Source organism: Neomonachus schauinslandi, chromosome 2, assembly GCF_002201575.2.
Source record: "Neomonachus schauinslandi chromosome 2, ASM220157v2, whole genome shotgun sequence".
Taxonomy (NCBI): Eukaryota; Metazoa; Chordata; class Mammalia; order Carnivora; family Phocidae; genus Neomonachus; species Neomonachus schauinslandi.
The window spans coordinates 136,357,824-136,381,179 of record NC_058404.1 but is presented as its reverse complement, the minus strand read 5'-3'; the positions used below and the strand labels follow the sequence as shown (position 1 = coordinate 136,381,179).

At 39.6% G+C, this 23,356-nt stretch overlaps 1 protein-coding gene across 1 annotated transcript in view; it reads left to right on the top strand.

The window, feature by feature from the left end:
- The window catches only part of GPAT3 (glycerol-3-phosphate acyltransferase 3), a 61,833-nt gene extending 38,896 nt beyond the window's left edge, over positions 1 to 22,937 (top strand). Inside the window, exons 4-13 of the mRNA XM_021702237.2 lie at positions 1,411 to 1,681; positions 5,598 to 5,672; positions 6,199 to 6,288; positions 8,014 to 8,107; positions 11,802 to 11,917; positions 13,294 to 13,349; positions 14,357 to 14,442; positions 16,336 to 16,464; positions 17,358 to 17,437; positions 21,663 to 22,937. Of these exons, the coding sequence (XP_021557912.1) occupies positions 1,411 to 1,681; positions 5,598 to 5,672; positions 6,199 to 6,288; positions 8,014 to 8,107; positions 11,802 to 11,917; positions 13,294 to 13,349; positions 14,357 to 14,442; positions 16,336 to 16,464; positions 17,358 to 17,437; positions 21,663 to 21,759 (1,094 nt within the window). The 3' untranslated portion in view covers positions 21,760 to 22,937. The remainder of the gene's footprint in view (positions 1 to 1,410; positions 1,682 to 5,597; positions 5,673 to 6,198; positions 6,289 to 8,013; positions 8,108 to 11,801; positions 11,918 to 13,293; positions 13,350 to 14,356; positions 14,443 to 16,335; positions 16,465 to 17,357; positions 17,438 to 21,662) is intronic.
- The last annotated feature ends 419 nt before the right edge of the window (positions 22,938 to 23,356 follow it).

Genomic DNA, 23,356 nt, shown 5'->3' with positions numbered 1-23,356 from the left:
TTTTCTAATTTAGGAAGTAAATTCCTTTGCGACATGCCCCAGAGGGACGTTTGGATAGTTATGTCATTGCCACTCTTTATTTAAAGATCTTCTCATCTATGATTCTTTTTAGTAGTCAGAACTGGGTGGCAGTGATCATTTTTTTCAATTTACAAAATTTATGCTATTTAAAAATCTTTGAATTATTTTCTTTATGGGAAAGACAATAACAGCGTAAAGAGGAAAATCTAGGGCGCCTGGGTGGCTCAGTCGTTAAGCGTCTGCCTTCGGCTCAGGTCATGATCCCAGGGTCCTGGGATCGAGTCCCACATCGGGCTCCTTGCTCGGCAGGAAGCCTGCTTCTCCCTCTCCCACTCCCCTGCTTGTGTTCCTGCTCTCGCTATCTCTCTCTCTGTCAAATAAATAAATAAAAATCTTTAAAAAAAAAAAAAAAAAAAGAGGAAAATCTAATCGTATTTCCCAGAGATGACCACTTAATGTGGCCTTCTTGACATTTTTTCTATGTATATCTATTTCATAAAGTTAAACTATAGTTTTAGATCCTGCCTTTTTTCACTTAACATTAAGGTATTTATTAACTACAGTATTTATTAGATGCATTGTATCTTGTCTGGATCGATCATAATGGAAAATGCTACAGTAAACATTCTTGTCTACATTTCTGATTATTTTCTTGTGATAGATTCCTAAAATTGGAATTATTGAATCATCAGCAAACCTATGTTTAACCTCTTCATGCCAAAGGGATTTTGACAAACTTGCTACTAGTTTCCACGCTCACACAAATTGAGCGTGGAAATACTTATTTGTGTCATTGAGCTTCATCATTAAACAAAAATGTTGCTGATTTGATGATGTAAATAGGCCAATCTTTGTCTAATTCACATTTCTTTGATTGCTAGTAAGAGGTTTTGGTCTATTAACTATTAATGTTTCTATGAATTCAGTTCATGACCTTGAGACTGATTTTCTTATTAAATCATTTTTACATATTAAAAAAATCAGCCTTTTGCCATTTGTGGTAAATACCTTTTGCCATGTTGCTTGCTTTTGGCTTTATGGTTTTTATCAGGGGAAAACAGAAGGTTTTATTTTTACGCAGTCTAGATCTATACCTGCAGAGAGTTTGTTCTGTAACTTCTTTCCTTAATGGTGTGTAAGGAGGCAATGCAACAAGAAAAGGGTTATTGAGGACCAAATTTCTTTGTAATGCATTAAAGTCATTGGGTAGAGGTCATTTTATGTAGACTGATTCCACCTCTTTTCCCGCTGCAGTTGCTTGTCTTTTATTTTTGAAATCTGCTTCACGGTGCCCATTAAATTGTTGAAACATCTTCTGCACAGAGTTGCCCCGTTGGTCAGTTCTTGTGTCCTATGGCATTTTCTCATGTCCTGATGCTTTCTTTTAAGGTATTATCCAAAGAGATGAATCGCCCATGGAGAAAGGGCTCTCTGGTCTGCGAGGAAGGGACTTTGAGCTGTCTGACGTGTTTTATTTCTCCAAGAAGGGCTTGGAAGCCATTGTGGAAGATGAAGTGACCCAGAGGTTCTCCTCAGAGGAGCTTGTGTCATGGAATCTCCTCACAAGGACCAATATAAATTTCCACTACATCAGTCTGCGGCTCACCATGGTGTGGGTGCTGGGCGTCCTAGTACGCTACTGTGTCCTACTACCCCTGAGGTATGTCTCCTGCCCGGTAATTGATGGTATCCTTGGCTCAGCTTTCTTTTTAAACCATGTAGGTAATGGTCTCACGAGAGTATTATGGCACTCATTTCGCCCCTTCCTACCTGCAGAACACCGCCCAGTGTGACCTCCCCAGGAACATACCAAGTATCTATTCTCCTTTCACATTTTTCCCCCCTGGTGAAGTTGTGTATTCAGAATGGAATATATGTCAGTCTGGATCCATGTTGTTCTTTCAGTCATAAATCATTTGAGGATAGATGCAAAAGGGAAGTTGGAAAAAAGAAGAGAGGATTTATGGTTTTGCCTTCACCAGAGTGTCAACCAAACTGTGACTGCCTTTCCTCGCTGGTCTGTAGCAGTTCACATTTGCACAGGAGAGAAAAAAATTACTGAGAATGGCTACCACCCGAGAGAGAGCCGTCTAGAAGACGGAATTTGTCCCACCTAGTTCCATCATGATTCACTTTTCTTATTAAAAGTTCGCCACTCTGGAAAACAGTATGGAGGTTCCTCAAAAAGTTGAAAATAGAGCTACCCTACGACCCAGCAATTGCACTACTGGGTGTTTACCCCAAAGACACAAATGTAGGGATCCGAAGGGGTACGTACACCCCGATGTTTATAGCAGCAGTGTCCACAATAGGCAAACTGTGGAAAGAGCCTAGATGTCCATCAACAGATGAATGGATAAAGAAGATGTGGTATATATATATATATATATATATATATATATATATATACACAATGGAATATTATGCAGCCATCAAAAGATGAAATCTTGCCGTTTGCAACGACGTGGATGGAACTAGACGGTATTATGCGAAGCGAAGTAAGCCAGTCAGAGAAAGACAATTATCATATGATCTCACTGATATGAGGAATTTGAGAAACAAGACAGGGGATCATAGGGGAAGGGAGGGAAAAATGAAACAAGACGAAACCAGAGAGGGAGACAAACCATAAGAGACTCTTAATCTCAGGAAACAAACAGGGTTACTGGAGTGGAGGGGGGTGGGAGGGATGGGGTGGCTGGGTGATGGACACTGGGGAGGGTATGTGCTATGGTGAGCGCTGTGAATTGTGTAAGACTGATGAATCACAGACCTGTACCTCTGAAACAAATAGTACATTATACATTAATTAAAAAAAAAAAAAGTTTGCCACCTGTGTCCCCTTCTGGTTCTGAGTTGGAATGCCGCCTGATGAGGAGGTACTTTCAAGTGCAGCTTACTAGAGCCACTGTGGGGAACGTAAGAGTAGCAGAGGTGACGCTGGGCAGTGGGATGGAGCACTGGTGGCCAAGGTGTGTCCAGCATGGTGATGGCAGGTAGGAGGCATGTATACCAGTCACAATATTGCTGTTGATGGTCTTGCTTCATTTCCCTGGACATAGCCTTGGCACCCTCTCAATAGAACTGTCCAGGCAATTGAATTAGCCACCTCAAATTGGCACATGACTTGAAACCATTTGACCATCCCTAGGGTGGCCTATACTTGCCTCATTTGGGTTTGTTACAAGTGAAGAGATTGCTTAAGTATAGGCAAAGGCATATTTCTAAGCTCTTTCTGTATTTTTTTGTTTTTTTTGTTCTTTTTGCCCATGTTGCCAGTTTGCCAGTCGGGGCATGGTATGTCTTTTGGGAATCATTTCAGCTGTGATAACAAAGTGAAATTCAGGGTTTCACATATACTTTTGTTTGAACCTTAAGCCAGTGTTCCCCAACTGGGGGGCGGGGGGTTCATGTACTCTGAACATGTGCAAGACTATCCGTCGGTACGCATGAAGGAAATATCTGAGCTTTTATTTATTAGGCATTTCTAGGCTATTTATAATTAGAGCTTCCATTTATTCTGTTTTTATTCCTAAAAAGAAATGCAACTTCAGTAAAGTTGACTATTTAGATTAGCTCTTACATCTGTACTTGACCGAGTATTTGAGACGCTCTCGTTTGTCAGTTAGCTTTTACCTGCTGTGGGTGCCAGCAAATGGTATTATGATTCTATTATCTACTTAGATTAAACTAGTGCTAATAACGCTCGCAAACTAAAGAAGTAACATAGTAGATTCTTGCAAAGAAACCACAGATGTAGGATAATCCAGTAATGTAAGCACCCAAGAAGAAGGCAATAGAAGAATTAAGACTCCTATTCTTAGTACATCCTCTTTAGTGTCAAAGAATTGCTCTGTAAATCCTTTATAAGATGAGCTGTTGCTACAAAGTGAACAGTCAAAAAGCAGATCGTGCTAAAATTGACTTATGTTGATGGTTGTACAACTCGGTGAATATGCCCCAAACCACTGACTGCTTTAAATGGGTATATTGTATGATAGGTAAATTGTATCTCAGTAAAACTCTTAAAAAAACAGACTGGCTGAAAACTTGTGACGTCTATGAGAGCTCTCAGGTTGGCTCACTTAAACTGGAAATCAGAAGTTTTTGGCCTGTTAATCTAGCAAATAAAAACTTTCAATAGTTTTGAACCCAATTGTTAAACACGTTCAAATGTAACCCCTTCTGATTTAGTGTGTTCGGAACAAATGATTCTCATTAGGACAGGGTAGGAAAATGTTTTAAAACTTTTGCATAATTGGTGGATGAGATTGAACAGTGATTTAGTTATTGTTCAGTGGTTAGCATGAAAATATGGCATGGAAAGAAAACTGAATCTGGCCTTCAGATTGCTCTGTCACACGGTCTTAAACCAAGACTTTAACAAGGTTTTTGTTGTGGTTTTTTTTTTTTTTAAGACTTTAATGAGGCTTAACACCTTAACAATGTGTTTATAAGGAAGCCCCATTTATTTTGAAAGATTTTAAATTTCATCTTTTTGTGTAATTCTGTGTACATTTCTGAAAATAAGTATTTTCTTTTTGAAGTGATTCGAATGAATATTAAAAGCACCTTTCAAAAATGGAAGGTGTCTATGTGGGATTAGAGGTATTGTCAGTCACCTTGTTACTAACTTCTGAGTTACCATGGACATACAAAGGGACAACAGATTTGCATTAAAGGGTTTCTACATGGTGCCATAATTTGGTGTTCTTATTATGAAAGAGCTTTCTTGCTATTTGCTCTACATTTTAAGATTTTATTTATTTATTTGACACAGAGAGAGAGACAGCGAGAGAGAGAACACAAGCAGGGGGAATGGGAGAGGGAGAAGCAGCCTTCCCGCTGAGCAGGGAACCGGATGTGGGGCTCAATCCCAGGACCCTGGGATCATGACCTGAGCTGAAGGCAGACGTTTAAATTTGCTCTAAATTTTAAATTCCTTTGAGAAAAATTTGAATCGTACCTCCCCCTGTCATTAAAAAACACAGAAGAACAAGTTATTTTTAGACCTTTGGAAGACAGTTACAATCATACTATGCCCACCAGTGTATCCTGGACAAAATAAGATAACTATTTTCAACCTGACATGAGTTTTTCAGACAACATAAACCTTTTTTCTCATATATACAAGAAGTTAATATGAGTATATTTAAAAACATTAAAATAATTCAGAAAAGCAAAAGGGCAAGTGTTTTTAATTTATTCTTTTCACTAGCCTTTTAACCCTTGGATGATTACATAGATTGAGTTTGATAGTTTTGTGAATAAATTTCCAGGCCTTCTCTGTGCATCTATAAACTAGTTATATGCTCACTATTATTTCGAAAATGGTATCACACTCCACATGTTATTTTGAAATTTATCTTGCTTTTTTTTTTTCTCTCAAAATGTACCCAGGACCATTCTTCCATGTCAGAATCTATAGATTTACTCAATTCTTTTAATGGCAGCACCATATTCCATGTTGTAGATAGAATAAAACTATTTACAGTCTCATTATTTATGAACATTTAGGTTATTTCCCTTTTCCCCTTACTGTGCGATTAACTTTTGCATTACCTTTTCTTTTTCAGGTTCACCTTGGCTTTCATTGGGATCAGTTTGTTGGTTATAGGAACTACACTGGTTGGACAGCTGCCAGATAGCAGGTGAAATGTTCCCTTCCACTCAGCCATAAATAGGATTGTCACTTTGCTTAGCTGTGTCCACAAGAAGAATATTTGATCCCTATGTATTGCATCAAATTTATGGCCTCGACACACTCACTAAAATTTGGCTTACTTCATATCCATAGTCTGTATTTGATTTGCCATCACACTTTCCTATATATGGTGAGAACTTGTTTTTCAAAGGGGAAATGAAGGAAAGAAAGAAAACAGACCGAGGGACTCAAGGAAAGCAAGAGAGTCTTACACATGGTCAGGCTCACCGGGCTGAGACCAAAGATGCTTCAGCTTCTCATGGTCAGGAATTTATCGTGATAGTCTTGTCAGGTGGGAGCTATTTTTCCATTGGAGTTTTGTCCTAAGGGCCTCAATGAGACTTTAAGAAGTCAACTGTGCTTGTGTTTCAGAACAGGGTATGCTGCTAGGAAGGAGCACACTGAAGCTTTTATTGTATTGTTTCCTAGGAGGGCCCACGACTGCGCCATGAACTGTTTTCTCTTTCTTTCAGCCTCAAAAACTGGCTGAGTGAACTGGTCCACCTGACGTGCTGTCGGATCTGTGTGCGAGCCCTCTCCGGTACCATTCATTATCATAACAAGTGAGTGTCTGCGGGCTTCCATCTGCCTTTCTGTTCGTAAACCCAGCCTGCCACTGACAGCCGTGGGTGCAGGAAGTGGGGGAAGTCAGCGTACTTCCGGTACGTTCATCCCTGCTGCTGAGAGTGTCACAGACACGATGGTTTTGCACGAAAGTCTTTGAAAGAGCCATCCGTTTGCCAAAGGAACCACATAATAATGTAATGACACTTAATAATCGGGCATTTCTGGTGTGCAGGCCAGGCCCGTGCTTCTCCTAGGTCGTCCCCCGTGACAGGCGCTGTTGTCCTGCACGTGAAGTGGAGGAGCTCCGGGACTGGTTGTCTAAAGTCACGTGACTGGTTCGTGGCAGAGTCAGGGTGTGAACTGGGTCTGTCGTTGTAAAAAGTGATGCCGTTGACAGGCCTGGGGTGTGGGGGAAGGAGGATGGGCCTTTAAGCCTTGAGACCTGCTTTCTGGTCTCCGTCCCGCCACTTCCGAAGTTCCGTAACTGAGCCTTAAGACATAACACCACACTTGGCTTCCCTCACCCCTAACCATAGAGGAGAATGGTAGCTAACTGAAGGTATTAGCTGACTGAAGTAATTTTGATTGCTTTTGAATTACTTTTCTGTTAACCCAGTTTTACTTTTTTACTTTTAATTTCATTATTTCAAAAGTTCTAGAAAAGCCCCTCTTTTTTGTTGCCTGGATCTTTCTGTCTCATCTGTGGAAGGGAGACATTATCTCCTTTGGCTTTACCATGTGTTACCGACATAAAAGACCCCTTACATTTCTAAAATTACATGTTTTTTTTCTTTGAGCTGTGAGTTTTGGGGATGAGGAGTAGAAGAAAATGCTTTGGTAGAACTGTGATCAGAAGAGATACTATCTACAGAAAAGGTGATTTAATTACATAGAGAGTTCACAACTTATTATATATAGAATTGCTTCTAATTTTAAGGAAAGCATGCTAAAGTTGTTATGCATTTGGTTCTCTTTCTTCTCTGTATTGGGCCAATGAAGACTACTTTGCTTAATTAGTGTCAGATACTGGTTGAACTTTAGGACAAGGGTCGGCAAACTAACTTATGGGCCTAGAGGCCAAATGGGGCCTGCCATCTGTTTTTTGTAAATAAAGTTTTATTGGAACATAGCCATGCTCATTCATTTGTATATTGTCTGTGACTACCCTTGTGCCAAAACAGCAGAGTCCAGTAGTTTTGACAGGGATTGGCTGGCTTGCAAAACCTAAAATATTTATTATCTGGCCCTCCATAGGAAAAGTTTGTCAACCTCTGCTTTAAGGGGATAAGAGGGAGGAAACTATAGTAAATTTACCTGTTGGTCACTGTGAAACTACTAAAAATGATGCTTATGAAGCCTGAAATAGTAGGAAAATACTTAGGATAAGTGAAACTTGCATATCACAATATTAAAGTTATGGAATCTTTGTAACTCAGTCTAATATTTTTAAATTATCCTTTTTCATTATAAAAGGAAAATAGATCATTACAAAAAACCAATGTAAATATATATAAAGGGCAAGTCATCGGCCCCTTCCTATACTCTTATCCCACTCCCATCATACTGCCTGGAGATAACCTTTTTAAGATGGGACCATCTACTTTGAAACTATATTTTTTTAACGTACTTTTTAAAGCAATATAAGATGAATCTATACATGCTGTTCTGCAAAATAATGACAAATTTCCAGGTTTAGTATTTACCACTGTTTGTAATTGCAGGCAGTACAGACCCCAGAAGGGAGGCATTTGTGTTGCCAACCACACTTCCCCAATAGATGTTTTGATCTTGACCACGGATGGATGCTATGCTATGGTAAGAGCAGCGCAGTGATAGTTCAAGTCATTGTATCTTTTGTGGATTGTTCAAACTTTTAATTTATTTTGGCACACATTAGAAAGTTTTATATTAGGAAATGACTAGGTTATACTACTGTAGCTGTATAAGTTATATAATACATTAAATGAACACTACGTGGTGCAAGAAAAAAAAGGAAAGTAGCCATTATATCTAAGGTAGTAAAAAATTTAGGGCGCCTGGTTGGCTCAGTCAGTGGAGCGTGTGACTCTTGATCTTGGGGTTGTGAGTTTGAGCCCTACGTTGGGTGTAGAGATGACTTAAAAATTTAAAAAAAAAAAAAATCTTTAAAAAATAAAAATAAATAAATGGATCAGTCTTTTAAAAAAAGGGAGTAAAAATTTTGACTTACCGAAATGTAGACATACTTGAGCTTGATAGGACTTTGCAAGGTTGATTCTATCTTGCTTCTAAAATCCCAGCAGTGTTTAATAAATAACACTTTGAGACGTTAAAGTCTTCCTCCTTAGAGCTGTGCAAATCCCTTACCAGCCAATTAATTGTGTCTTCCTTCAGGGAATCATATACAATTGAAAAAAAAAATCAGACTTTTTAATGAAGATCAAGCAAGAAAGACAAATATATAGACCATGTTGCCTTTCTCAGTCACTGGGGGGGTTTTGAAGGCCTTTGTAAAAACTCCTAATTTATTGCCAGATAGTTAATCCGTCTAAAATATAAGTTCAGATATATATCTCTTGGGCAACCACATTTTACTCCATTATTTTGTCTGAATCCAAGGAAGCTTTAACTACTTCTAGGCAAAGACTTACGGGAATTGGTAGTTCTTAACCTTTTTTAGGTTAGGAATCAGTTAATAGTTATGTACCCATTCTTAAGAAAAACAGTGACATACTTGTGCATCATACAAGTATGATTTTGTTTAAAAGCCCACTCGAGGACCCTCCTGTTAACAATCCTTAGTAGGATTGTTACATACACCCGGCACCATTCTGGGTGTATGTAATAATTCCTTGCATTTATGTGGTCAAGCACTTCCACATACATTATATGTGACCTCCCTGTAATCCAGTGAGATTTGGGCTGATACTTTGTTACAGATAAGAAAGCAGAGGTTTGGGCATTTTAACCAACTTGCCAAATTACGATTTTCTGTTTCTGGGACCATACTCACTCTGTGTCCTGGTCAACAAAAAGTTGAATACAACTCATTGGTGACTGAGTCCTCAGAATTTTTTTGGAATTTTCTATGCTTTTTTATTGTGTTTAGAAAGTTTAGAAAAACGTAGCCCCTGCTAACTTTCCAGTGGGTGGAGTGATAGACACGGAAAGCCAGTTAGGTTTAAATCTGAGGCAGAGAGGGCAGAAATGGGAGGAAACTGTATTGCTGACTTCCAAAGGTCACATGTAGCCTCTTTTGGCTCAACACAAACTATATGTCTGAAGAATATTCAAGATCTCTTCTCAGGGTCTTTTCAGAGTCCTTTTTCCTCCTAAACAAAGACTTCTACTTTTTAAAAAAAATTAGAAATATTTTCTAAGTCATAGACAAATTGTAATAATAAACATCCATATGCCCTTTAATCACATCTACCTGTTGGTAGCATTTTGCTCCATTTGCTTTATCGTTTGCATTCTCATGTGCTGGCTTTCTCTCTGTCTCTCTACATAAAATGTGTATAAATTATGTATATTTTTAATGATATTGAGTATTTATTTCTAATATTAATATAATATTGGAAATTTGGGTCTGTACCAATTCATGCAATTCATAGGGTTCTTTTTTTTTTTTTAAGATTTTATTTATTTATTTGAGAGAGAGAATGAGATAGAGAGAGGGCATGAGAGGGGGGAGGGTCAGAGGGAGAAGCAGACTCCCTGCTGAGCAGGGAGCCCGATGTGGGACTCGACCCAGGGACTCCAGGATCATGACCTGAGCCGAAGGCAGTCGCTTAACCAACTGAGCCACCCAGGCGCCCAATTCATAGGGTTCTTTCTTGCTTTTCCCAATCCGTATTTGTATCTCCCTTTATTTATAGTGAATATCCTGGCTCTCAACAATATCAACATATTTACCTATTTTTTCAATCCAGTGGTACATCTAAAATTGTTTCAGAATTGCTTCACTTGTTTTACTACAAAAACAAATGTTGTAAAAAAAAAAGAAAAGAAAAATCCAGGGTATTTTGCAGTTCTCCTTGAGGAGAGATGGAGGGTGTGTGGTCAAATACCATCTTTGTACATGTCTTAGATTTTTTCCCCCCTTCCTTCAGTTTGCATTTGGTTTGCTAGTCCCATCCTTGTTGATTTATTGTTAGAATGCTTCTAAATGTCAAAACTAAACAATAAAGGTCTACTCATAACAGTGTCATTTCCGCCCGCGTCCGTTTTGCCCCATTCCCTCCTCCCCTTGTAGATCTCCAACTTCACTGCTTTGAATTTTTTCTCTTTTTGTAGAAATAAATATATGTATGTATTTCCCTTTCTATTTTACACAAAGGTCAGCATGCTATATTTGCTCTTTGGCAATTTGCTTCTTTCACTTAAGCAATATTGCCTGAGTGGTGAGCATAGCATGATGTATACAGATATCTGTTCAGTCACTGTGTTGTACACCTGAAACTAGGGTAACGTTGTATGTCAACTATACTCATAAAAAAAAATTAAAACCCCAACTGAAAAAAACCCCAACCCAGTAACTCTGGGAAATCACTCCTTATTAGTCGTAGAGATCAACCTTGCTCCTTTCCCAGCTGCATGGCACTCTGTTGTGTGTACATAGGATCGTTTATTCATCTGATTTCTTATGTTTAGCATTTAGATGGTTTCCAATATCTTGAAATTACAAATAATGTTACAATTAAAACCTTGTGCGTATGTATTTTCATTTCGTTGGGGGTATATCTTCAGGGTAAATTCCCAGAAGTGGAATTATTGAGTTGAAGGATAAATGTGTATGTAGTTTCGATAGATACTGCCAAATTTCCTTCTATGGGTGTTATAATCTCCCCCATCACAAGCCATGTATAAGTGCTGTTTTCTTTCTTTCTTTCCTTCCTTCCTTCCTTCCTTCCTTCCTCCCTCCCTCCCTTCCTTCCTCCCTCCCTCCCTCCCTCCCTCCCTCCCTCCCTTCCTCCCGCAAGGTGGGGTGGGGAGTGGCTGGGCAGAGGGAGAGGGGAGAGAGAATCTTAAGCAGGCTCCACACCCAGCTTGATCTCAAGACCCTGAGATCATGACCTGAGCTGAAATCAAGAGTCAGACGCTTACCCTTCTGAGCCACCCAGCTGCCCCTGAGTGCCATTTTCCATAGCCTTGGCTTAGGGTGCATTGTTAAGCTTTTAAGTCCTTTTCAGTCTAATGAGTGAGAAATGGTATTTCAGTGTAGTTTTAACTTGCATTTATCTTATCTTGACCAAGCTGAGAGACTTCTACTTTCTAAAGCTAGAGTATAACTAGTGTAGCAACATTTTAAGCTTAAAATTCAAAGGTGCTATTAAAGAATACCTTTTGCTTACATTTGGCCATTCATGTCCTTTGATTAGATTAAGAACTTCAGTCAGTAGAAGAAAACCAATCTTTTCTCTTGGTGGGGAATAAGAACTTCCTGGTACTTAAAAAAAAAAAAAAAAAAAAGCTTTTTTTGCCTCGCTGTGCCTTTACATGTTTCTTTTTTTTTCTCATGGTACTTTAGGTTGGCCAGGTCCATGGTGGATTGATGGGAATTATTCAGAGAGCTATGGTCAAGGCTTGTCCACATGTCTGGTTTGAACGCTCAGAAATGAAGGATCGACACTTGGTCACTAAGAGGTAAGCAGTGACATTACTCAGTATCCTTTGGGGTAGCATAAATTCTGATAAATCTTGACCTTCCCACCAAAGAAGACAGGGCAGTACTAAGGATTAAACCTAAAATATATGGAGCTTTATTTGTGGTTAGCTTTTTCTGCTGAATCACCTTAGCTACGTTCTTAAAAATTTTAAGTCTGTAGTCATAGTGGGAAATACAAGATTAGAAGGCCCATACGTTTGTATTGCTGTGGCTTAGGTATAGTCCAGTCACTGAGTTTTCAGAACTAAAACTTACTACCTTGAAAGTTAAATAATTGGTAACTGTTTGCTGAGTAAAGAGATGGCTAATTGTTTGCTGGGTGTCCGTTATCACTTAAGTCCATCTAGAGACAGACAGAGCTAATGCTTTTTATGAAACAGAAGGAACCTCTAGGGCTTGGGATAGAGATGAGCTACCAGAAGCCTTTGTTGGGAAACAGCTTTTTGCCTGAGGCCTTTAACCGAAGGCCCTTGGGTTATTGCTTCTAGAAACATGAAGGCGAGCTATGCTTTTTTTTTTTTTTTTAAGATTTTATTTATTTATCTGAGAGAGAGAGAGAGAGCGCGCGCACAGAGGGAGAGTGAGAGGGAGAATCAGACTCCCCACTGGGCAGAGAGCCTGATGCAGGGCTCGATCCCAGGACCCCGGGATCATGACCTGAGCCGAAGGCAGATGCTTAACCAACTGAGCCACCCAGGTGCCCCTGAAAAAAAAAAAAAAAGAGTAAAATGAAAAGTACTTGTTGAAATCTGTTTAAGGTCGGTAAAACTATACCGCAGTTGGAGATTATTTAGCATTGGGATACTGGCAGCTGTGACGTCTCTATCCGAGCCACCAACTTCTGGTGAGCAGTTGGAAATACAGGGCTGGCTGCAGGGAAGGCAGGACCTAAGCCGCGTTCTCAGCTTTATGGTGTCTGTGTCATAGGAAAGCTGAGCCCTACTCATTTAAGGAGCTTCTTTATACTTAATGGCCACGAAGCAGACTGGTCCGGCAACCAGTATTCCCGTTTTTCAGATGACAAAATATAAGTACATGGAAAAGGGCACAAACCTCCTGACATGGGGGCGGCAGAGCACATGTCACATGACTACCTCGCATTCTTTTTTAAGAGTAGGCAGAAAGCACTGAAGGTTGCTCACTGTGAAATTAGAGAAATTGAAATAGTTCAGATGACCTTATGCTTTTTAGAAAGGGGCCAACTTGAGTTGATTTCCTTTACTTATGTCTTATTTTTTCCCTCCTTCTTGCTATACAATTATATTTGTGCTAGTAGAGTGTAAAGAAGACCAAAGAGGACTCACACCTCTACCTTTATAAAGGTAGCATTTTGATCCTTTATTTTTCTTCACAGACTAAAAGAACACATTGCTGATAAGAAAAAACTACCCATATTAATCTTTCCTGAAGGTAAGAAAGGGTGACTGCATACCAAGCCGTAGTTGATAACAACAAGCGTGAAAAGTGTATGAGGAGGGACACCTGGGTGGCTCAGTCGGTTAAGTGTCTGCCTTCGGCTCAGGTCATGATCCCAGGGTCCTGGGATCGAGTCCCGCATCGGGCTCCTTGCTCAACGGGGAGCTTGCTTCTCCCTCTGCCTGCCACTCTCCCTGCTTGTGCGCTCTCTCTCTTTCTCTCTGACAAATAAATAAATAAAATCTTTAAAAAAAAAAGTGTATGAGGACTTGGATTGTTCTAGAATTGGCATTCTTAGTCCAGATCTCTGCTGTCCCATAGGAATGAGCTGCCCTTTTCTGAGCTAGTAATCCCTTGCTTTCTTCTGACATTTGATGGAAGTCATGGTGTTTTGTTTTTGATTTTGTTTTTTGTTTTTGGAAGTCATCGTGCCTTTTTGATCTTAAAAGTCATTTCTGGGTAATGAACTTGGACAGGTATTGTTCATAATTTTTCAAAGGTCCTTATTTTATTTTATTTTTTAATCTTTTAAAGATTTTATTTATTTATTTGAGAGAGAGAGAGACGGAGATAGTGAGAGAGCACAAACAGGGAGGAGAGGGAGAAGCAGACTCCCCGCTGAGCAGGGAGCCTGACACGGGACTCGATCCCAGGACCCTGGGATCATGACCTGAGCCAAAGGCAGACGATTAACTGACTGAGCCACCCAGGGGCCCCTCAAAGGTCCTTATTTTAAAGTATTGAAATTGTCACCTGTTATGCCGAAGTTATATCTCTAGAGCATTCAATAACAAAGTAAAAGTTTATTAAACTTGCTTAGAGCTGTTGAATTACATACTTAAGTGGGGATTGATCTATTTCACGAAATGATAGTAAACTATAATTTTGCTATGATTTGAATATTTTAGATTATTTTATATCAAAATAATTCCTTTTTAAAATTTATTTTAAAAAAGACCACCTTTAAAAATATTCACCACCTCCTTTCCACCCCTCTGCAGGGACTTGCATCAATAACACTTCAGTCATGATGTTTAAAAAGGGAAGCTTTGAAATTGGAGGAACCATACATCCAGTTGCAATTAAGGTAAAATAGATGCCCCTCCCTGGCCCCCCAAAAGGGCAGTGACTAGGTAACTTTATTTTGATATAACCTCAACCTTAAAATCTGTAAGAATAACAAGCACTTGTATACCTTTTCCCCTGCCCCAGCTTTATTGAAATATAATTGACATATAACATCATGGAAATTCAAAGTATACCATATGTTGACTTGATACACTTACATATTGCAAAATGATTGCCACCATAGTTTTAGCAAACACCTCCATCAAATCACATAATTACTCTTTCTTTTTTATGGTGAGAACATTTAAGATCTATTCTCTTAGCAACTTTCGAGTATATATATACAGTATTACGAACTATAGTCACCATGCTGTGCATTAGGTCCCCAGAACTTATTTATCTTAGAACCCAAAGTTTGTAGTCTTCGACCAACATCTCCCCGATTCCTCCAATTTGTCCTCTCTCCTTAGCCCCTCGTAACCGCCCTCCTAGTCTCTCTTTCTGTCAGTTCAGCTTTTTAGATTCCACATATAAATGATACTCTAGAGTACTTTTCTTTCTCTGTCTGACTTACGTGACTTAGCATAATGCTTTCAGGGTCTATCTGTGTTGTCACAAATGTCAGGATATCCTTCTTTCTCACGGCTAAATAATACTCCATATATATATGCATGTATATATATATATACATGCATATATATATATACATGCATATATATATATATATATATATATATATATATATATATATATATATACCACATGTCCTTTATCTATTCATCTGTTGACAGGCACTTAGGTTGTTTCCAGATCTTGGTTCTTGTAAATAATACACTGCAATGAACATGGGGATGCAGATATCTCTTCAAGATCTTGTTTTCATTTCCATTGGTTATATACCCCAAAGCGGGATTACTGGTTCATACGGTAGTTCCGTTTTTGATTTTTTGAGGACTCTCTCATATTGTTTTCCATAGTGGCTGTGTTGATTTACACCCTTACCAGGGTTCCTTTTTCTCTACATCTGTTTTTTGGGTTTTTTTGGTTTTTTTTTTTTTAGATTTTTAAGGACAGAGAGAGAGAGAGAGAGCACAAACAGGGAAAGCAGGAGAGGGAGAAGCAGGCTCCCTGCTGAGCAGGGAGCCCCACGTGGGGCTCGATCCCAGGACCCTGGGATTATAACCTGAGCTGAAGGCAGTTGCTTAACCGACTGAGCCACCCAGGTGCCCCTGTTTTTTCTTTTTTCAAATCTGTTTTATATACTGGAATTCTGCATTAGATGTAATTTGAAGAAAATGATTTGCAATTTGCTGCTAAGCCAAAATGTTTAGAAACCGCAACTTTAGTTAAACTTTCTCAGTTTGTAAACTGAATCTCAGAGATGTTATGTAATTTGCCTCACAGTTGTACAGTTAGTTGGTAGAAAAATTGTGATGTCATTATATTAGAGATATTTAGCCAACATCGTATTCTGAAGACCTCTTGTGTGTAAGGTCTTCCTCAAGGCATTTGTGTACTCATTACTCAGATTCACCAACTGTTTACATTTTGCCCTGTTTGCTTGATAGGTACTAGGGGATTGAGTGCCAGGCATTGTATTAAGCACCGAAGACAAAACAGTAATAAGCAAAACAGTTACCGTGTCTACTTTCACCCACCTTCAGTTAAGTGGGGAGACAGATCTTTCAGACTCAGGTGGAAAACCTTCATACTGCAACACTCTGGGGCTCAGGTCAGAGGAGTTAGCTGGCCTGGTTTACTTCTTTGTTCATTTCTATCAAGCCAAGTAGCTTCTCTTTCTCTTGGGGTCTGATAGAGATGTTTGGCTTGTCACCTTGGAAACACTGACATGGATAAGAAAGGTCACCACTTCGTTCATAACTGGAATGTATTTTCTTTTCTTTTTTCTTAGTACAACCCTCAGTTTGGGGATGCATTTTGGAACAGTAGTAAATACAACATGGTGAGCTACCTGCTTCGCATGATGACCAGCTGGGCCATCGTCTGTGACGTGTGGTACATGCCCCCGATGACCAGAGAGGTATCTATCCATAGATAACAACTGGTCTTTGGTGCTTTATCCAGTCAGATCAAGGCGAGAAAACTTTTACCTGAAATCCTGGGTGCCTCCTTTCTTCACATTAGCTAGAGCTGGACTTCCTTTGTACCTTCTCAGCAAATGGGTCATTAAAAAAAAAAAAAACGGGGGGCGCCTCGGTGGCTCAGATGGTTAAGTGTCTGCCTTTGGCTCAGGTCATGATCTCCAGGTCCTGGGATCGAGCCCCACATCGGGCTCCCTGCTCAGCAGGGAGTCTGCTTCTCCCTCTCCCCACTGCTCCTGCTCTCTCTCTCGTTCTGTATCTCTCTGTCTGAAATGAATAAAATAAAATGTATTTAGGTTTCTTCAAATCAGGCTATTTTATATTCAGAGACTCTTTTCCATAATAGTTTTTATAGTTGCTATTGGTTTAGTGAACCTACAGTTATTATGGAATGTTAAATATTAGATAAGACTAATAAAGAGCATAATAAATATATATACATGATACAAAATTAAGCAATACAGTACTTAATTTTCTTGATAGAACAAATGATATCTGCTATGATTGAGAATAGAACTGAGCTAAAATGTGACTCTTACTTTTTTTTTTAAGAGACAGAGAGAAAGAGCTCGAGGGCATGCGCATGTGGGGGAGAGGGGCAGAGGGAGAGAGAATCTTAAGCAGGTGTCATGCCCAGTGTGGAGCCTGACGTGCGGCTGGATTCCACAACCCTGAGATCATGACCCCAGCCGACTGATCATGACCCCAACTGAGCCACCCAGGTGCCCCTGAATCTTACATTTTCAAACAAATCTAGAGACTATGATATATTTATTTTAAGAATTATTTGAAAACTCTATTCCCAGGATGTGCATAATTTTCTTTTCCCCAGGAAGGAGAAGACGCCGTCCAGTTTGCTAACAGGGTTAAGTCTGCCATTGCTGTGCAAGGAGGATTGACTGAGCTTCCCTGGTAAGACCTTTTTCAGAAGTACTATCATTTTTTTTAATTAAAAAAATCACTTTTAATAATGTCATTGGTTGTGCTGGTTAGCCAGAGGTTTAACGGAAAGGGACAGTGGTTTACATGAGAGGACAATGGCTTAAAGAATGTAGAAGTTTACCCCTCTTGCTTAAACATGGCCAGTGCAGCCTGGCGTAACAGGTCATTCTATGATCTCCCATCCTCAGTGTGCTTCCATGACAGGGTCCAGGATGCCTACTTCAGCGCTACTCCACAGTATCGAGAATGGCCGGCAGGAAAGAATGAAAACAGGGACGCGCCCGCCTCTTTACGAGCACGGGATGGACACTTCCACCTCTGCCCATTGGCTAGACCTCAAGTTATGTGATAAGAGCTGCAAAGAAGGCTGGCGAATGCCGTCTTTGTTCTGGAAGGCCATATATCTAGCTAAAACTGAAGGTTCTTTTACTGAAGAAGAAAGTGAGAATGGATTTGGGGGTGGGGAATGGACCCTGGGAGCAAAGGTCTTGTTCATACTTAACGCTGGCTGTAACTCTATTGAAGAAAACTTAAAAACTTGGAAATAAGTAAAATATTTTCGTTATGGAAACCCTGGATTTAATTTTTTGCTTGTTTGAGGAAGGTTGCACGTAGGTGAGTGTATTAGTCTGCTCGGCCTGCCATAACAAATTACCACAGGCTGGGCGGCTTAAACAACAGAAATGTATTTTCTCACAGTTCTGAAGGCTGGAGGTCTGAGATCAGGGTACCAGCAAGGTCGGTTTCTGGTCAGAGCTCTCTCTCCCTTTTGGCTGGCAAATGGCCACCTTCTTGCTTTTGTGTAAATATAGGGAGAGAGGGAGAAAAGAGAGAGCAGGCTCACAGGTGTCTCTTCTTATAGGGGCACTAATCCTACCTTGAGGATTAGTGCCTCATCTAAACCTAATTATTTCCCAAAGGTCCCATTTCCAAATACCAGTATATTGGGGGGTTAGGTCTTCAATATATGAATTTGGGGGGTGGTGCATAAACATTTAGTCTGTATCAGTGAGGGTTAACTATATCTATGTTATAATGGGAGATTAATCATACTTCAAATCTTGTAAATTTAATAAAGTCCCTCTGTTTATCTTTTTTTGGTGTTTTGAAAACACTGCATGAAAAGTTCACTGGAGGCAATTATAGTAATGCTCTAGGAGCAAGATTTGGCTGAGTCAGGCTGTCAGCCTGTTCAACCAAGAACTTGTAAACCTCCAGTGGGACTCCGGACTGCTCAGGAATTCAGCGTCTGCACTAGAGCTAACTGGATTCTTACACTCCCTTATGCAGGGGTGGGGAAAGTCTCTAGACTATTTTATCCATTCATATATCTTGAGTACAACCAATTTCACCCAAGAAACTTGTTTCTGGCATCCGTTATGCTAATTAGGAAGCCACTAATTTCTATAGTGAAAACCCATTTCTAAAATTCCTTATGTGAATTAACAAGGTTTGGGAAGTTGTTGGAAGACAAAGACAATTGAAGCCTTAGAGTGGCACCTTTGGAGGGTGGTCTTCTAATTCAGTGCCTGGCTGACCATCCCCAGAGTATGAGTCCTTGATTTAGGGCTACTTGACTGGCCCTAAGGTCAGGATTAGGGTCAAAATAGGTTAAAACTAACATTTGTATCACACTACCTAAGCTGGAATATGTGAAACTAAGTTACAGACATCATAGCATCATCAAATGACAGGCTTACACAGGTCCTAGTTTATAAATGCCCTAGTGATCCAAGTTCACTCTGGATCTGGCTTCCTCTTTTTTGCTCATTGTTTTCATTTCTTTACCCTGCTTTCTCTCACCTGACTTCTCAGCCCTGCTCCTGCCCCAAAGCCATATGAAAATCTTGGAGCTTTGGATCAGTAGCCTCATAAACCAAAGAAAGGAAGAAGATAACAGCCTACCCAAGTCAGCCACAGGACAGATCTCAATCAGATTGGCTTAAGCAAAATCTGTCAGAAATGATCCTTAGGGGGTACCTGGGTGGCTCAGTGGGTTAAACATCTGCCTTGAGCTCACGTCATGATCTCAGGGTCCTGGGATGGAGCCCCATGTCGGGCTCCCTGCTCAGCAGGGAGTCTGCTTCTCCCTTTCCCTCTGCCCACCGCCCCTCACCCCCGCTTGTGCTCTCTCTCTCTCTCAAATAAATAAATAAAATCTTTAAAAAAGAAAATCTTAAAAAAAAAAAGACGATCCTCAGAGTTTTTTAATTCCCTTGTATCGGGCCATATGTAATTTTGTTATAAAAGATTACTTTTAATTACCTAGCCTCTTCTTTAGGAAAAAAAAAAAAGACTCACTGCCTTTCCAGGTGTATCTGTCATTCACACATTGGGTATGAATGAACATGTCTACATTGTTTTTTTCCTAGATTAAATGGGAACTTGATTGTATCATCTCAAACAGGCTTTTATATATGGCTGCTGGCCTCCTTAGGAACTCAGATCTGCTGCCACTGCAAAGGGGAATTGGGTAAAACTTTAAAGTCTCTAGAGGGGGCATGTCACAGTTGGAGTACTCAGAACAGTGTTAGTTTTCTGAGTGCTTAGGTGAGTTGCATCAAAATCATGTCAGGATGCTCAGGGGCAAACGTTGCTAACTTTTTTGTCAGTTTTGGCCTGGACCTTAGGAAAGAAAGAATGGCCTTTCTTCTACCTCTCCCTCCTCCACTTAGTTCTGACTCTTCAGAATTCACATAAATGCTGTGAATAGTTAGAGACAGCTCCTTTGGATAAAAGAGGCTTTTGGGGACAATTGTGGGGAGCGAACAACAATTTATAACCTTGTTTCATGGAAATTTCCTACAGCTGAGCCCCTGGAAGATGTGTGGACTGTAGTCTATTTTAAGTTGAGGACTTACTGGTGGGCTGTGTCTTGGATTTGACTCTAGAGGCCAGAACATTGCAGTGGTTCAGGCAGGCGTTTGTTTGTAGGTCAAGTTCTGTCTTCATGGCATTGAGTTCATGGGCTAACCTATGATCCATTCATCATCATCAGAGAGCACTTGGTAAACATTTGTGCTTAACTGGGTTAAAATTAAACAGGCACAGTATGAAGTAAGCAAGTTCACCATCCATGCTCTCCTAGGAGTTCAAAATCAAAAACGTTAGATTAGGAGAGACATTGTGGCCCCTTATAGTCCAGTCTCCTCCCAGAGCTTCCAATTTGTTGTTTCTTTGTGTTGTCCGAAGAAGGAAAGGCATGCAGAGCCCTTATAACCCAGGCAGCTCTGTGTTTTCACCATCCTGGACAGAGTTCAAAGATTCACAGGGTCTGAATTAAGGAATGCTGCTTACATAGGCACTAACCACTGCTTAATTAAATGCAATTTATGATTTTGTTGTTTGTTTTTATTCTGAGTCTGTTTTGGAATATGGAAGATTACAAATACTTGAAATATATAGTGCTTTGAATGAAAATACAACTTGGTAGACATAGGATTAGATTTGAATAATGATTAGCCCGTTTATCTTTAAGTAATTTACTCATGCATATACAGTACCCTCACCATTACTTGTGTGTATATTTTAAATGTCCTGGATGATTTTCTAGTAAGACATAGGTTGATTAGATGAAAGGAAACAATACTTCGCTTTTCTTGGGGAAAAGGATAGGCAAACAATCCTAGTTTTAATATAAAGTCCAAATATTTGAATATAGCAATCCTAACTTCTAAAAAGAAACTGAGTGGAGATATTATTCTATATTTTATTTATTTTATTTCTTTAACTTATTATTATTATTATTATTTTTTTTTTTTTGAGAGAGAGAGAGAGAGAACAAGAGTGCGAGCCGGGGGGTGGGGTAGGGGCAGAAGGAGAGAGAGAATCTCAAGCAGACTCCATTCCCAGCACAGAGCCTGACTCAGGGTTTGATCTCACGACTCTGAGATCATGACCTGAGCCAAAATCAAGAGTGAGTTGCCTAACTAACTGAGCCAGCCAGGTGCCCCTAATTTTTTTATTCTATATTTTAATCAAGCATCAGAGAGACTGTTCCTTCCCCAAAGTAATACACATGTGGTGACTGGTAGAACAGACGCTGAAATCTTGGTCTTTCTGCTTTCCAATCCCCTGTTCTTTGCCCAAGTGCTGACCAGGCAGCCAGTAAATGTGGCACGACCGTGTGTTAGCAGCTAATGCTTTTAACTCATCATTGGGAGTATCTTTTATTTATTTGCCTTTTTATTCCCAGGGATGGAGGGCTGAAGAGAGCAAAGGTGAAGGACACCTTCAAGGAAGAGCAGCAGAAGAATTACAGCAAGATGATTGTGGGCAATGGATCTCTTTGAATTGGACTGAATGCTACCCTGGTGATAAAATTTGGCTTCCCAGAACCAGCCCCTAGAAATGGAATGTGTTGGGTTTTTTTGGTGAGGGAGTGGAGTATTGTTTTGTTTTACTGGTTTTGTTTTTTGTTGTTGTTAATCTCTTCTACAGGATGGATCGTCTCTACCTCCTTATGCCAGAGGCAGAACCCACTGGGGGCCCTTTTCAGCTTTTGTTGTTGTTATAGCATTAACTTCATGAATTGTAAGGTAGTTTACTGAGTTTAAACAGATCCTGCCTTTTGTAAAATGATGATGTCATCGTTGATTGAACGAAATACTTATGCAGGAAAAAGTGCTTCTAAAACACTTTTGGAATTCACTGTGTTTTGAACTCGTTGATACGGTAATTCTCAAAAAAATCCCCCAAGCTCTTTTCATGATTAATTTTCTCACTCCTTCTCCCCTCACCTCCCCCTTCAATCACTTAAACAGAGAGATTACACATCAGTTCAAGGTTACCTCCATGGTTACCTTCTGCAAGATCGAAAAGAAAAATGGAGGACGTTCTTTAGGAGAAAGGACAGATTTGTGGCCACTTGATCTGAAAGTTGAAAACAAATGTAAATTTTTTTTTTTTTTTTTACTAGTGTGTTAGAGAACTACTATTTGGTAAGCTGTACCAAAGAAAAGTGAGTGCAGGTTACTGTGTGTGTGTATTTATGGGTAGGCGAATTTTGAATAAACACTTTTTAGCTGGCAGCTGGTGATAAAGTTTTAAGTTTTCCTTGTTTGTACGCTAAAGATCTACATCTAGTGCCTCTCCCATCTACTGATTTGGTTTTGTGCCAAAACATATTTTCAAACAGGAGGGGCCTTTAACAACAACAAATCACATTGTCTTCAATGGGAGTATGAATGAGCCAGGTGTGTGTGCTGCCCCTCACCCTCCACCCCTTTGAGGTTTATTTCAGAATGTTCCCAGTTTCTTAAACAGAAAAATAAGTGGTAAAATTACTTTTTGGAAACCAAGCCTTAAATTTTTTAAAGGGGAAGATAAGTGTTTCCCAGCTCACACAGCATAAGCAATGTTTGATAGCAATATAATGCCATGTTAAACTCTGAGAGTGTTATATCTCTTCTGGTAACCATGTACAAAATGTGAAACTGTCTTACAGTGAATATAAATAAATTCTATATTTCTAAATGTGTGTTGCATTGTTTTTCCTCTCCTCTACCCTCTTCTGGTTTGGGGTAAGTTAAATTCTTTCTTATTATAAACAAGGATTGTTTGTTTTTCATATCAATGACATAGCTAAATTTTATTGGACTGGAACGTCTGGGAAATGAGAACATGAACAGCTAGTTTTGGTTTGTTTTTTCTTTTTTTTTTTTTAAACCTAGTTATCTGGACTTTGACCCTGCGAACTCTGCCTTGAGCAAGTCATAGACTTCACTTAATTTGTAGGTGAACTCAGGCAACTCTCTTTTAATTGACTATAGGTTATGTCCAGCATAGCCCTATCAATTATATTCTAATGGAACCAGATGGGTTTGATCCCAAAGGAACATTTGTAAACAGGTTACCCTAATGGTCAGCTATTCTTCTGTTCTTATGCTT